The sequence below is a fragment of the Octopus bimaculoides genome, chromosome 4, assembly GCF_046866305.1.
Source record: "Octopus bimaculoides isolate indiv1 chromosome 4, ASM4686630v1, whole genome shotgun sequence".
In the NCBI taxonomy this organism is placed as follows: domain Eukaryota; kingdom Metazoa; phylum Mollusca; class Cephalopoda; order Octopoda; family Octopodidae; genus Octopus; species Octopus bimaculoides.
Genome location: NC_142931.1, coordinates 85,318,718 through 85,333,461, shown reverse-complemented (window position 1 = coordinate 85,333,461; position 14,744 = coordinate 85,318,718). Strand labels below are relative to the sequence as shown.

The 14,744-nt window shown below is 36.1% G+C and overlaps 1 protein-coding gene across 1 annotated transcript in view; it reads right to left on the bottom strand.

The window, feature by feature from the left end:
- LOC106870731 (endoplasmic reticulum metallopeptidase 1) overlaps positions 1–14,744 on the bottom strand; it is an 89,218-nt gene that overhangs the window by 47,713 nt on the left and 26,761 nt on the right. Inside the window, exons 2-3 of the mRNA XM_014916905.3 lie at positions 4,394–4,521; positions 2,103–2,208 (exon numbers count right to left, since the gene is read on the bottom strand). Coding sequence (XP_014772391.1) covers positions 2,103–2,208; positions 4,394–4,521 — 234 coding nt within the window. The remainder of the gene's footprint in view (positions 1–2,102; positions 2,209–4,393; positions 4,522–14,744) is intronic.

Genomic DNA, 14,744 nt, shown 5'->3' with positions numbered 1-14,744 from the left:
TCACACACTTACTGCAGTGATCCTTCAGTTTTTCTAAGCCCTGTAAAGGAACTCAGAAGGTTGGGCCTCTAACCAAGCCTTTCATGATACCCTTAAACCCATGAACTTTTCAGCACCCTCTCTCTCTCTCTCTCTCACACACACACACACACACACACACACACACACACACACACACACACACACACACACACACACACACACACACACACACACACAGCTTTGCACTTTCTGCTTCCCTCACCCACCCACAACTTGACAACCCCTGTTGTTTTGTTTATGCTCCCATACCTTAGCAGTTTGGCTAGTGGCTGTATGGTAAGAAGTTTATTTGCCAACCACGTGATCTTGGTTTCAGTCCCAATGTGAGGTAACTTGCCAAATGTCTTCTATTATAGCTCTCAGCCAACCAGACAGATGAAATACTGCTCAATATTTTGTCCAGCATGCTAACAATTCTAGCAGCTCACTGCTTTAACAACAACAGCAACAGCAGCAGCAACAGCAACAATAACAACAACAATAATACTAATAATGATAATAATAATAATAATAATAATAATAATAATAATAATAATAATGGTTTAACATTCCTGCTTCCAAAAAATGAGGAAACAAACGAACCAAAAAATTATCGACCCATAACCTGCTTAACAACAATGTATAAGACGCTAACATCTGTCCTAACCGAGTACACCTATAGTTTTTTAATAGAAAGTAGCATATTCCATAATGAGCAAAAGGGATGTAAACGTGGATCTTATGGTTGTAAAGATCAGCTACTCATCAATAAGATGATCTTAGAAGATTGTCACAAGCAACACAAAAACTTGTCAATAGCCTGGATAGACTATAAAAAGGCCTTTGATAGCCTACCACATAGCTGGATTAGGAAATGTCTGGAAATGTATAAAATAGCTCCTACTCTGCGAAACTTTTTATCTGTAAGTATGAGATCATGGAGAACCACACTGACGTTGAACAACGACAATGAATCTCTAAATGCTGGAGATGTAAGAATTTCATGTGGCATTTTCCAGGGTGACTCACTATCACCACTCCTCTTCTGTCTAGCCCTAATACCGCTCTTAAAATTGCTCAATGATGCACAGTATGGTTATAAAATATTTGATAAAAATATAAATCATCTCATTTACATGGATGATTTAAAGCTCTTTGCAAAAAGTGACCAACAACTCAAAGGCCTACTAGCGATTGTTAAACAATTCAGTGATGACATCAGGATGCAATTTGGCCTTGATAAATGTGCAAAAGCTACCTTTATCAAAGGAAAAATGACAAAAACATCTAATGTGAACCTTGACCAACAAAATGTCATAAAAGAGTTAGAACCAGCGGAGAGCTACAAATACCTAACCCTAACCCTAACCTTAACTAGTTGAACATGTCCCTAGGTGGCTGATGATATGTGCATCTCTGATCATGAGCAGAAGTAGTGGGGGAGCATCGTAGTCATGTGTTGAGAGGAATTCTTTGGGGTTTGAATAATTCACCTTTGGAAACATGGGTGCTTTGCTCAACATCCTTAAACAAACCTTATTCAGGGACCTTTTGAGCGGGATGGGCTACTCTACCTGAAGAAAATTCTAACTGGGCCCCACCTGCAAGGTCATGCGCTGTTTATCTTGATATGAGATCACCATGTCGTGCACATATGGTCGTGATGCATGTGCCTGGTGTCCCCTTATCAGATGGGTAGTCATGATGGGTATAATGGACTTCGTATATTTTACCCCTGTGTCACTTTGATGGCATGCACTGCTCTCTCACTCAATAATAATAATAATAACAACAATAATAATAATAATCCCTTCTACTATAGGCACAAGGCCTGAAATTTTGTGGGGAGGGGAATAGTCAATTACATCAACCAGTATTTCACTGGTACTTAATTTATCAACCCTGAAAAGATTAAAGGCAAAGTCAACCTTGGCCTAATTTGAACTCAGAATGTAAAGATAGTCAAAATGCCCAGCTAAGCACTTCGCCCAGCATGCTAACGATTCTGCCAGTTCACTGCCTCAACAACAGCAGCAGCAGCAGCAACAATAACAATAATAATAGTAATAAAAATACCATACCAGCTTGAAATACTATCTCCCATCCACCAGCTCCAGCTGCATCCAGGTTGACAAAGGCACGGATTGTTTTTGCCCATCGATGCTGTGTGATGAATCCATGGCTAGCCTAAAATATATAAATATTTTTTTTTTTTTAAATAGAAAAAGAAAAACTCAACAAATTCCAGTGATAGTACATTGACAACCAACACTTGTAGATGACGGAGCAGTTTCATAGATTTTGTTGACCTCATACAGATATATGTCAAGGGTGTGAAGTAGTTTGATGTGGTGTCATGTGACATGCAACAGAGTTACTAGTGGTCAACCACAGGTCATAATCAAGAGCATTACAGCTACAATCATTCTCTCATTTTTCAGTCTAAGTATGTCATATGCTATATTATACAATGTTCTCACAATAGTACGATATGATCCCAGAGAAATTTGGTTTCTATTGTTATCAAACTAAATTGTCCACCTAGAGTTGACATGGATAACTCAAATTGGCACTGCATTTGAACCACATGCAGCTCTTTCTGACTCTCTGAACGACAGACATAATGTCATGATTATATAAAACAACATCCTTTACTAAAATTTCGTAACAGGCATGGCCAGACACAGGCATGGCTAGGCACAGGCATGGCAATGTGGTTAAGAAGCTTATTTAACAACCACATGATTTCAGGTTCACTCCCAAAAACATGGTACCTCAGGGGTAAGTGTCTTCATCTATAGCCAACCAATGACTTTCAAGTGAATTTGGTAGACAGAAAATGTGTAGGGGTGAGGTGTTATGATAAATTATGGATACAGCATATTCAAATGATAACGAAGTTCATTTCTCAATCACTAGCTCCCTAGTTCAATTTCCATCTTGGAAAAGTGCTTTTACTGTGGTCTTTAACAAAACTAAGCCTTATGAATTGGACAGACAGACTGAGCTGAAGCCTGTTGGATGGATGGTGCCTTGATTCAGATGTCCAACCATGTCACATACTTTGTCATGCTGATTCTACCTGAGAATTTCATTAAAGGTAGACATATCAGTGGAATACTCAGCCACTTACATGCTAATTCAATGAACAGATAGTTCAGTTGATTGAACAACTGAATATTCATCAACAAAATCAACAAAGAATTGTACACTTACTTATCATGAATTAAACTCCACCAAATGAACGAAAAATATCAAATATTTGTTTCAAACTAAAGATGAATATAGCAAGTACAGAAGATCTTAAAGTATAAACAGACTCTACTGCCTACACCCAAGAATTTATCACTGTGACATTAATATTATAAACAATAATAATAGCAATCAAGCCAAGAAGGGAACCTCTGCATAGGCACCCAACTTGCTGGAAATAACAGCCAAATTCCCACTAAACCATAATCTACCATCTTAAAAAAGGAAGTATATATATTGGATAATGTAATTCTAGATATCCTGTGTCTGTAAAAATACAGGATAGCCACTGCTGGAAAATCTTTGGTCATAGGTCTAATGGATTATGGTTGACTTGGGTAGTCCCATCAACAACAACAAAATCCCACACAGAAAAGAAAAAGCAAGATGACCAAGTGGATAGGATATTAAATAGCAATCCAAAAGATTGTGAGTTCAAATCCACTGAAGTGTCTCATAATGATTTATTCATTCAACATTAGATCATATGGGACTACTACCTTCAATAGACCAGCATCTAGGCGAAACTTTGTTATTTGTTCAGTACCAAGACACCAGAACTATGCATAATGATGCTTAAAATCTGCTGGAATTCAAGAAGTTGTTTATACATTTACATCTTTTATCTTTCTTTTATATTTTGCTTGTTTCAATCACTGGACATACAGTCCAGTGATTAAAAATCCTTTGAGGTGGTACGCCATACAGGGGTACCACCTCAAAGGACTTAGTTGAACAAATCAACCCCAGTAATTATTATTTTGTTTTTCTCAAACCTGGTACTCCTTCTACTGGTCCTTTTTGTTGAAGCACTAAGTAACAGGAATACAAACAAATCAATAGTGGTTAACAACCACACACACACACACACACACACACACACACACACACACACACATGATGGGCTTCCACACAGCTTTCATCTACCAAATTCATTCACAAAGCATTGCTTGACCCAAGGCTATAATAGTGCAAAATACTTGTCCAAGATGCTATGCAGTGGGGCTGAACCCAAAACTACATGGTTGCAAAGCAAACTTCTTAAACACACAGTCATGCCTGTACAACAAGGCCACTACAAAAGAAAATAGCAATTCAAAGACAACAGATTCAAACATACCTGCAACATATTCTCTTCGGCGCTGTTAAAAAGGAAGATTACACTATGCCGCAAAGGTGTGCTCCTCTGGGACATAGAACGTAAGACCTCAAGCATCACAGCACAACTAGAAGCATCATCACCAGCACCTATAAGACATTGCAAAACAAATCAACACTGCTAATATCTAAATCACAAAAATATAAGCAGGGATACAATGCTAGTTTACCAGAGAGATTATGATTTTTTTGACTGTCAGCTTTATCTCTAGAGATTAAACATTTAAAAAAATTTTAATTTAAGCTACATTTCAATCAGTTTTATTCCTGCTTATGTACATAGCACTAAAACAGGATCCATACTAGGAACTTTCAAGTGAGTTTCTGAGTTTCTAAACTAAGTACCAAACTGGATTTAAACTATGCACATTTATTTATTTTTAAATTTGGAAATTAGTTTCCTAGAGCTAACCTGGCATAGTATCATGTAAACATCCAGCAATTGGAGATAGAAGAGATTGAAGCACAGTATCATCATCAACATTGTCACAACATTTTTTAATGTCCGTCTTCCATGCTGGCACAAATTGGATAGTTTGACAGGATCTGATGGGTCACAGGACTGTATCATGCTCCAATGTCTGGTCTGCTTTGACATGATTTCTTTGGTGCATTTCCTAATGCCAACCACTTTATAGAGTGTACTGGGTCCCTTTTTCTTTTGTGGCACTAGTATAATGGATCACCATGTAGCTTGCAAGACCAACACCCCCTTCAACTGAAAGGGACTATAGTAGAGAAGGTGGCAGCTTTATGCTAAGTAATGAGAATTTAAAGTATAAAAGGGGCTGGAACAGGTTTCTTGTTGTAGGGGTGATACAAAGTAACTCATATCATACAAGTGTCGATGGAAATAATTGGAGTGAAGATGGAAATAGAGATAAAGAAGTGGTGATGTGATGTCAGGCTGACCCTAAGGACAGAAGAAAAGGAAGGGTGGATGGGAAGCAACTACAAGAGTGTTCATGTCAATATTAATTTCTAGCATTGATGCAAGGTCTCAAATGTTTGGGATGGATATAATCAATTAAATCAACACCCAATACTTGATAGGTACTTTATTCTATTTACTCTAAAAAGAAAAAAGGCTAAGTTAACCTCAGTAGGATTTGAACTCAAATAAATAGTCACGACTAAATACCACAAGGCTTTGTGTTTAACACTATAATTGATTCTGCCAACTTATGTAAATATTGAAAAATATTTGTTTCTAAAGACAAGTTTAGCAGTCACAAACCTTATAATCCTACTAAAAACAACTTACTATAGTTGTTTAGTTTACCAAATTTCAAACAAAAGCTTAAGAACATCAACACACACACACACACACACACACACACACACACACACACAAACCATTTGTGCTGCCATTGTTTACCTCGAAGTTAGCCTTGATGGTGAAAACCTATCAGCAAAGACATTCCAGTTATGACTACATCATCTTTTGTTTAACCAGTGTACCTAGGACTATAGAATCAAATGTACCCTTCCCTTTTTTTTTGAAGATACTCGGTTGATTTGGTTACATTTCTAGCAGGTAAAGCAACCACATCAAGGCAACCTCACAAACTTGATTCATCATTAGCTTTAATTAACAGTTAGATAATAATCCATAGAATTTCACCAAAATCAACATTTGTCATGCTTTTCACTCACTTTCAGGTTGGTTGTTATTGCTGTTGTATGCTATTTAGTCCAAGGTCAATCTTGAATGACCAAACCTTATGATAAAAAATATTCCAGCTTTAGAGTGGGAGGAGGGTATCTAAGACTACATTATCCAATGTGTTCTTCATTTTTTGAAGCCTTGATGCCATGAAGTGTGATTTGATGGAATTTAATTCTTATTTCCAACATGCCAAAATTTTATATAATGGCTCCCAGTTTGGTCGCAGTCAAAGATGATCCAAAAGCTTCCTTTTTAATACAACAACAATGGACAGTTTATGATATTTTGTATCATCACAGCAAAATTTATTTAAAGAACTGTTTTTAGTTCCAACATGTCACATAAATTTGATTCTCTCTTGTGATGCATTTCTTTTTGGTAAATAAACTATTAGTTTTTAAAAATAAAAAGATACATTGGGTGATATGGTTCCAAATACATTGGCAGAAAAAGGACTAGAATGATGGTGACAGAAATGTCTTTGATCATGCATGTTCACTCAAGCAAAGCTAGCCTGGGGTTAATCAGCAAAGCAAAACAAAAACAAACAATCTTAAATATCTCCAGGCTTCCCCTTATTGTAATTGGGGATCTTGTAGGCAAAAAAAAAATAGAATCTTTGGCAAGAATGTGAAAAAAAAAAAATACTGCAAGTGAGAGGTGTCAATCATCTTAACTACTCATTAGTCTTTCAATATTGTGAGATTAAAGTCGCTGGACTATTGATCACATGATCATTACTTCAAACTTTGCTTCAACCAATGTATTGCAATATAAGGCATGGCCTATAACTCTACTTTTCTCAATCTACATGGCTGACAAAAACAACCTCTCCCTCCTACTTCAAAGTTAACAGTTCCATAAACACCTAGCTACAAAATACATGTCTAGCTACAAAACCACAGTAAAATGCTTCCTTGAATCCACTGCTATTACCAACAGCTATCACAGTAAACACATGTAAGAGCATGCTCACCTTAGATACAAACCACTGTCTATCAAAATTTAACATAGAAAGTGCTGAACCCAGAACCACAAGCTAGGGACAAACAAATTAGTTAACAGTGACATTCAACTAGGATGCATGGCAGACTTATTCCACTTAATGAACTATTTGAGTTTCTCATCTGCCAATGTAGATCAGTGCTAGTTTTCTCTGGTTCTATGGTTTCATTTATTTTATTTGGAGGACAAGGTTAGTGTGAAATAAGCAGCTTTATCAAAGATGCCTTTTATAGTATAGATACAATAGAAACAACACAAATTGATAACCTTTCAGTCACAGGTTTAATAGCCAAGTGACTAAAACAGCTGTAATCCAACAGCATGCAAATAGCCAAATTATTTTTAACCTAAATTTATAAAAGAAGCCCACCCCATTTAGATAGGTATAGAAAATTAGTGTAATCAATATATAAAAAAAAGTAATTAAGTGAAATTAAAAAATCCTTTAAAAGAAATTTAGCAACCACTCAACCTATACTTAATAAAACAGAGACAACACCTTGTTTATATGTTGAATATACTGGTTTCAAATTTTGGCACAAGGCCAGCAAGTTCAAGGGAGGGGTAAGTCAAATGGTACTTAGCGCTCAAATGGTATTTATTTTACCAACCCCAAAAGGAGAAAAGGCAAAGTTAACCTTGGTGGAATTTGAACTCAGGAATTTTGCCTAGTATGCTAACAATTCTGCCACCTTGTCACCTTCATATGTTGAATATATTAGAAATTAAAATATTTTTCATAATATTTTATGTAACTTGCACAGAAGCCTTCTACTGTTTAGTCAATACCTACACAAGGCACACAAATTCATCTTATTTACAAATTATGTTAATACTTCTTGAGGTGGTTTCTATCAATATATATCTTTTATCCTTTACTTGTTTCAGTCATTAGACTGTGGCCATGCTGAGGCACTGTCTGTCAAATGAATTGACTCCAGTACTTATTCTAGTGGTCTCTTTTGCCTAACAACTGACAGACATAAACAAACCAACATCAGTGGGGTCAAATGCAAAGACACACACACATATTATATGTACAAATATTACAGGCTTCCACACAGTTTTCACCTGCCAAATTCACTCACAAGGTGCCTTGCAGTGGGACAGAACTCAAAACCACATGGCTGCAAAGTGAACTTGATCGCTAGTTTCTTCTACACATTTCCAATGCAAGCATAGTGCAAGCAATTCATTTTCCTTGTCATATGTACAGAAATAGTTGTCTTATTAAGTAATATCCATTATATGCATGAAGTAGGTTAATAGGCAATTACATTGGCAATGTCAGGATTTCAACTGAAGTGTAGAGGGGAAAGACAATTATTAAAACAGATCCCCCATTACCCAGCTAATTTGTAAAAAACACAAAAGTAAAATGTTAGATAATAATTTAAATTACAGGGAGCTGCAGTGGGGAGGGGATTTATTTGAACTTGTTGAACTTTTTCTTAGTTATAGGGGTGAGCTATGTTTGTTGTTATTTATTACTAAGAGTGCTCTGAGAGAGCAAACCTATGATTATAAACACACACACACACACACACACACACACACACACACAAATATACGTATACATTTATCTGTGTGTGGTACTGGCAACAAACCATTTGATTTGTAAACTACTAAAATAGATAAATCCAAAACTAAAGCAAAGAATATATACAAAACTAAATATAACTAGTCATTTCTAGGCAAACAAATTTCTTTTCTACAAAAACAGTTTAATTAAATATTCGGCTAGAACTATTTCTAATTTAGAACAAAATTCTATATTTTGGTTTATATGTATATGTATGAGTAGGTGCTGAAAAGTTCTTGGCTTTGGGTAAAAGGAAATACAGGAGGATCAGTTAATTGTGATTTTATTCAAGATATTCCACTCTCAGGTTCATACACTTATTGCAATGGTCCTTCAGTTTTTCTAAGCCCTGTAAAAGAATTAGGTTGGGCCTCCAACCAAGCCTTTCACAACACCCTTAAAGCCAGCAACGTTTCAGCAACCCCTTGTATATATATATATATAAGTATACACATATATACACAAATATATATGTGTATGTATGTATATGTTAAAAATATAGAGTTTTTAAATTCACAAAAACAACAAACATTGACTGAATAAAGATCGACAGTAACAGTAACTTCAAAATTTTGCCAGTGGTTGTTTATTCAGAATATTATCAACATATCACTTGATTTCTAAATAGTATTGAAGAAAACAGATAAATCATTAACTATTTAATATGGTTATAGATAAAATGCCTTAAAGAAGGAGGTTTGTCCTTCAGAACTGGTTAACAACATAACTGTTGGCAGAGATATCCCTGCTACTGCTGTTTATGATGATGAAGGTGGTGGTGGTAATCTTTTCTACTTTAGGCACAAGGCCTAGGCTAGTAGATTACATCAAACCCAATGCTTGACTGGTACTTATTTCAACCCTGAAAGGATGAAAGGCAAAGCCAACCTCAAAAGAATTTGAACTCAGAATGTAAAAACGGACAAATTACTGCTAAGCATTTTGTTAGGCAAGCTAACAATTCTGCCTTGGGGACAGTGGTAATAATGATGATAGATTACTTAAACACAAATTATTATACAGCCAAATCCCGACAAGAAGCCATATTTCCAACATACACCAGTTTCTGATCTCAGCAAAGAAACTTCAGTTAACAATTTCATTTTACATAGCAATTAGAATAATAACTATTAACTGCCCAACAAACATACTGCAAGACAGACTGTACTGTATACAGATAATGCAGGTCCTATATGGAGTAGCGTCAATCAATACAACAGTTCAGAGCCAGGAGTGCCAAGGAGAGGGCTCGTGACGATCTGCTGGTTGCCTCTCTCTCTATATATGTATTTATCCTTTCTTTTACCTTCTACTTGTTTAGGTCATAAAACAGCAGTCATGCTGAGACACCACTTTGAGGGGTTTAGTCAAATAAATTCACTCCAGTACTTATTTATTTTTTAAAGTCTGGTATTTATTCTGTTGGTCTCTTTTACTGAACTGCTAAGCTATGGGGATGTAAACAAACCAACACCAGTTGTCCAAGTGATGGGGGGACAGACATGCGCACGCACACATACATAATACATACATATACATGACAGATTTCTTTCAGTTTCCATCGACCAAATTTACTCATAAGGCTCTGGCGGCCTGGGGCTATAGCAGAAGACACATGCCCAAGGTGCCATGCAGTGGGACTGAATCTAAGACTATGTGGTTGGGAAGCAAATTTCTTACCACATAGCCATACCTGTGTGTATACTAAAAATAAATAAATAAATACAACTTTTAATTTTGAGAGGACACCCTATCATTCCTGGTGCCTTTGTGCTACCTTACCAAAGTTCTCTCGGAGACCCTGTACAAGTTAGTGTCAGAAACACTGGCCTGTTTTATGAAGAAAGAACAGTGGTTATGCTTGGAAGAATGTAATGTGTATTATGTATGCATGTTGATGTTATGAGCCACTATCTCCTAAGTAGAGCATATTGAAAGGAAGCTGAGAAAAGCCTAGCTTGAAATAGCTGTATCAGAATTAGATGTCATTAATGAGATTGCTTAGCACTTCTACTAGAATTACACTGTTGACTGTTATGTAAACCTTTCAAACTTCTTTCAGCATGGAACAGCGATGATGGTAGTGGTAGCAGTGTGGTGGTATCCAAAATAACAATAATATACACAAACCAACCATTGCCACTTGACTTACAAAAAATAACAGCCAACTTTCCCTAAATCACATCCTACAATCTTAAAAGGAAGGGTATTTGATAATGTAGTCCTAAATATGCAATTTCTGTGAGTCGGCTGAAATACCTCTGATTACAGGACAACAGGGCTCGACCAAAGGAATAAAAGAACCTCTATGAACCCGTGTGACTTGCATGGAGTAGCAGCTAAATCTACTGCAGAACACTTTGGATAATATAGACCTAGATATACTATATCTGAAAAAAAAAGAAAACAGACTCGATAGTTATGGTTGGAATGCTTTTGATTTTATGTCTGTTCAAATAGTGCTGACTAGGGACTAAATAACAACAACAAAATAATTTAACTGACAGGGTAGATGGATGGTTGATTGAATGACAGGAACAACTGGAAACTAAGTAGAAACTTCAGTGAAATAGAAGTTATTTGAAGGAAATTACTATGTTACATTGATTATTTTATCTATTTTCGTCCGTTGTCTAAACAAAATATATTATTTCCTCACACATCACCTAAGTAGGGGGAAAAAAATTGAAAGAAAGCCAACAAAGAAGGCTCTCTCCATCATTATTCAATCTGCTAGAAATAGCAGCCAAATTTCCCTAACATTACACCCTATATTGTATTTAGGAAAAAGGACACTGCATATATTGTATTCCAGTCACACCCGTCCCTTTTTTTTTTCAGACATGGTTTATTTAGGACTACATTATCCAATATGTACATTTTTTAATGAGATTATAGAGGGTGTGATTTGAGGGAGATTTTGCTACTATTTCTAGCAGGTTGAATGACAATACAGAGGCTACCTTATTCCTCTTCTGATCAGCCCTACAACAAAAAGCCTATTAAACCAATAATGAAAGGCATTCCAGACTAAAAAAAGGAGGGAAAACAATATGGTCGAAGTTAGAAGGCATTTGGCTATTGATCCTTCTCCCAAAGTGGTTCAAGCAGGGCCACCAAAGGAGAAAGAGGGGGGGGCTAACCCTTTAGCACTAAGATTACTATCAAATGTAATGCATATTTATTATTTTTGAATTAATCATGCATTATCTTGTAGCTTCAAGATTTTGGTACAGTGGTTGTTTATTTTTAGGATGGCACTGAAGGGTAGGTGTGAGATGCCTGATTTGGCTGGTCTAAACATAAATGGGTAAAATATTTGGGTAGGATAAGGCCAGTTTAAATGCTAAAGGACTAAACAATAAGAATTCGAAAGCAAACTAGTAATGTAGTAGAAATTGTAATACTTCCAGTCATATAGATATAAGCTACCTTGACATTAGTTAGGACAGATAAACATAGATTAATAAGTAAGTAATAACTAACATATTCAATGAGGTGAGTGTGACAAATCTAATCAATCAACACCAATTCCAGGAGACACAAATATTAGACAACACTTAAATCAAGCAAAGCTATGAATGTCTCAACTTGAAACAAAAATTATTTATATTAAACAAGTTGACACATCACACCTCCTAAGTCTAAATTTTTCAAAATCGAAAACAGGCAATGCAGTGGATGGAAGAGAACAGTATGATCTTTGACAAAGACAGGGACAACTCTAAACATGTTCCAGAAGATATCTTATTAGAAGATATCTTCAGCAAAGAAAAGATATTCATATTCATATCTGCCAGATCGATAAAGCAGTATAAATGAATATTGTCTGACAGCTATCAGCTCCTTAAAAGACTTCATGCCCCTCATGATAAAAACCCATGTTGCTAATATGTTAACACTTTGAGTAATCTGCTAGTCACCACCAGCCATCGTAATCTTCCATCAAAGCAACTGAAGCACTTTAAGTAGAATTCTATTTGCTAATTTGCCAGAAATATCATCACTATTATAATCACCACCAAACAACACTTGTATGTACATTGATTTTAAACACAAACATTTAATAGTAGTCTTTGACCTACACTTAACTGTCTCAATACTTTTATCAAGACTAATCACTAAGAGAATACTTCTGTAACTACATTATTTTCCTTTCTTTCTCACTCAATCCCTTTCTCTCTCTCTCTCTCTCTCTCTCACACACACACACACACACACATTGATGCATAAACACATACAGACACAAGTACATGCAGACATACACACACAAACATATAGATACAATTACATACACATTAATATATACACATAGATGCAGACAGCTGTTTCATCATTTCCAATCTACAGTGTATCTTGTCCTCCAACACAAATCAAGTTAATGAGTACCTTTAAAGAACATTGCAGGATATATCTTTAAATCATGCCTTCAACTGAGCAACATCACTCTACTTTCCAACACTACCATTACATGTGCTCCCACTATCCAAGCTAACATTAAGAATTCACAACCCAAATGCCTTTTGCCTTTAGTCCAGAAGCAAAGGAAGATAACAGCTTACAATAGATATGTATAAGATTAAAGTCTGACATTGTTCTTGATAACAATAAAATGTACCTTAAACAGAAGGGGAAAGGATAGGGGTCTATGCCAGGCATGGACAACAATTTTAGAGAAACTGGCTACATGAGACACGGATCATCATCAGCCACTACCGAAAAAATCCAAGGTAATTTTCCTTTAGGTGTGCCATTCAGAAAGTCTCATGGGCCGCAGTTTGCCCATGACAGGTCTATGCAGTATCTGAACATTAAATAGATACTTAATGATTCTTTCATCACTACTTCAATCTATGCTTTTGGCTAATGAGGTCTAATGATAATGAAACATGTTCCTTTATAATATTGCTCATTTACTAATATTGTCCACATAATTATTTCTCATTAACTTTTTAATGTTCACTGCAGTGACTATGTTTTGGGTTTGTTTTTTTTGTTTTGTTCTATTACTGTCATGGTACTTGAACTTGAAATTCGATAATTTCAGTTTATTTGTAATTAACAGGAATGGCAAGTAGATTGCAGAATCTGCAGAGTAATGGATAAAACACCTTGCATTATTTGGTTACAACCCTTTACACTGAATGACCTGCTCAGGTCCACAGAAACTATGTGGATGGAGGAGGTAGATGTAGGGATAGATAGATAGATAGATAGGTAGGTAGACACATACATATGTACATACACACACACACACACACACACAAAGTTGATGTCTGTTGTCCTTCTTGGATACTTTCTCATTTCCCCCATCACTCACTCTCCCTTCTATTAAATGTAGACTTCTGCTAATGTAACAGGTTGAACAACTATATAGAAGCCCTGTCATTGACTTCGTATTTCTAAAGTTATCCTTGTTTAGCCTCCGGTCACTCATCATCAGACATACAAATACTCAAAGGCAAACCAGCCATGACCAACTCATATTTCCTGAGATATGAAGATTTGGTTGCTATTTCTAGAATGTCAAATGACCATAAAAAGGTATCCTTGTTAACTTGTGCTCCTACTGGCATTAAGGTGGTTGGTGTTAGGAAAGGCATCCAGCTGTAAAAACCCTGCCAAAACAGACAGTGAAGCCTGGTGCAGTCACCCTATCAAGTTATCCAACCCATGCCACCATGGAAAATAGATGTTAAATGATGGTGATGATGATAACTATCTGTGGTAAACCATGTGGACTGTTACCTCAGTGAGTAGTGGTAAGAATGTGGAAGCATGTCCTAGTTGGAACCAATTCTCATCATTTAAGTCATTCTAGATCATGGGAAAAGTATGAATGCCAGAAGTCCCCCCAATTTTTGGTTCCGCTGAGGTCAACAGAGCTAATAACACCATCTTTTGATGAATATTGTTGTCTATGGAAAGACAAACAGGAAGTTTTAGACATTTGATATTCACATCAACTATCTCACAGGTAATGAGGTAAGTAAACGATGTACCCAATATACTTGTTTAACTCAAGTACCTGATAAAGATAAAATCAGGTTTAATTTC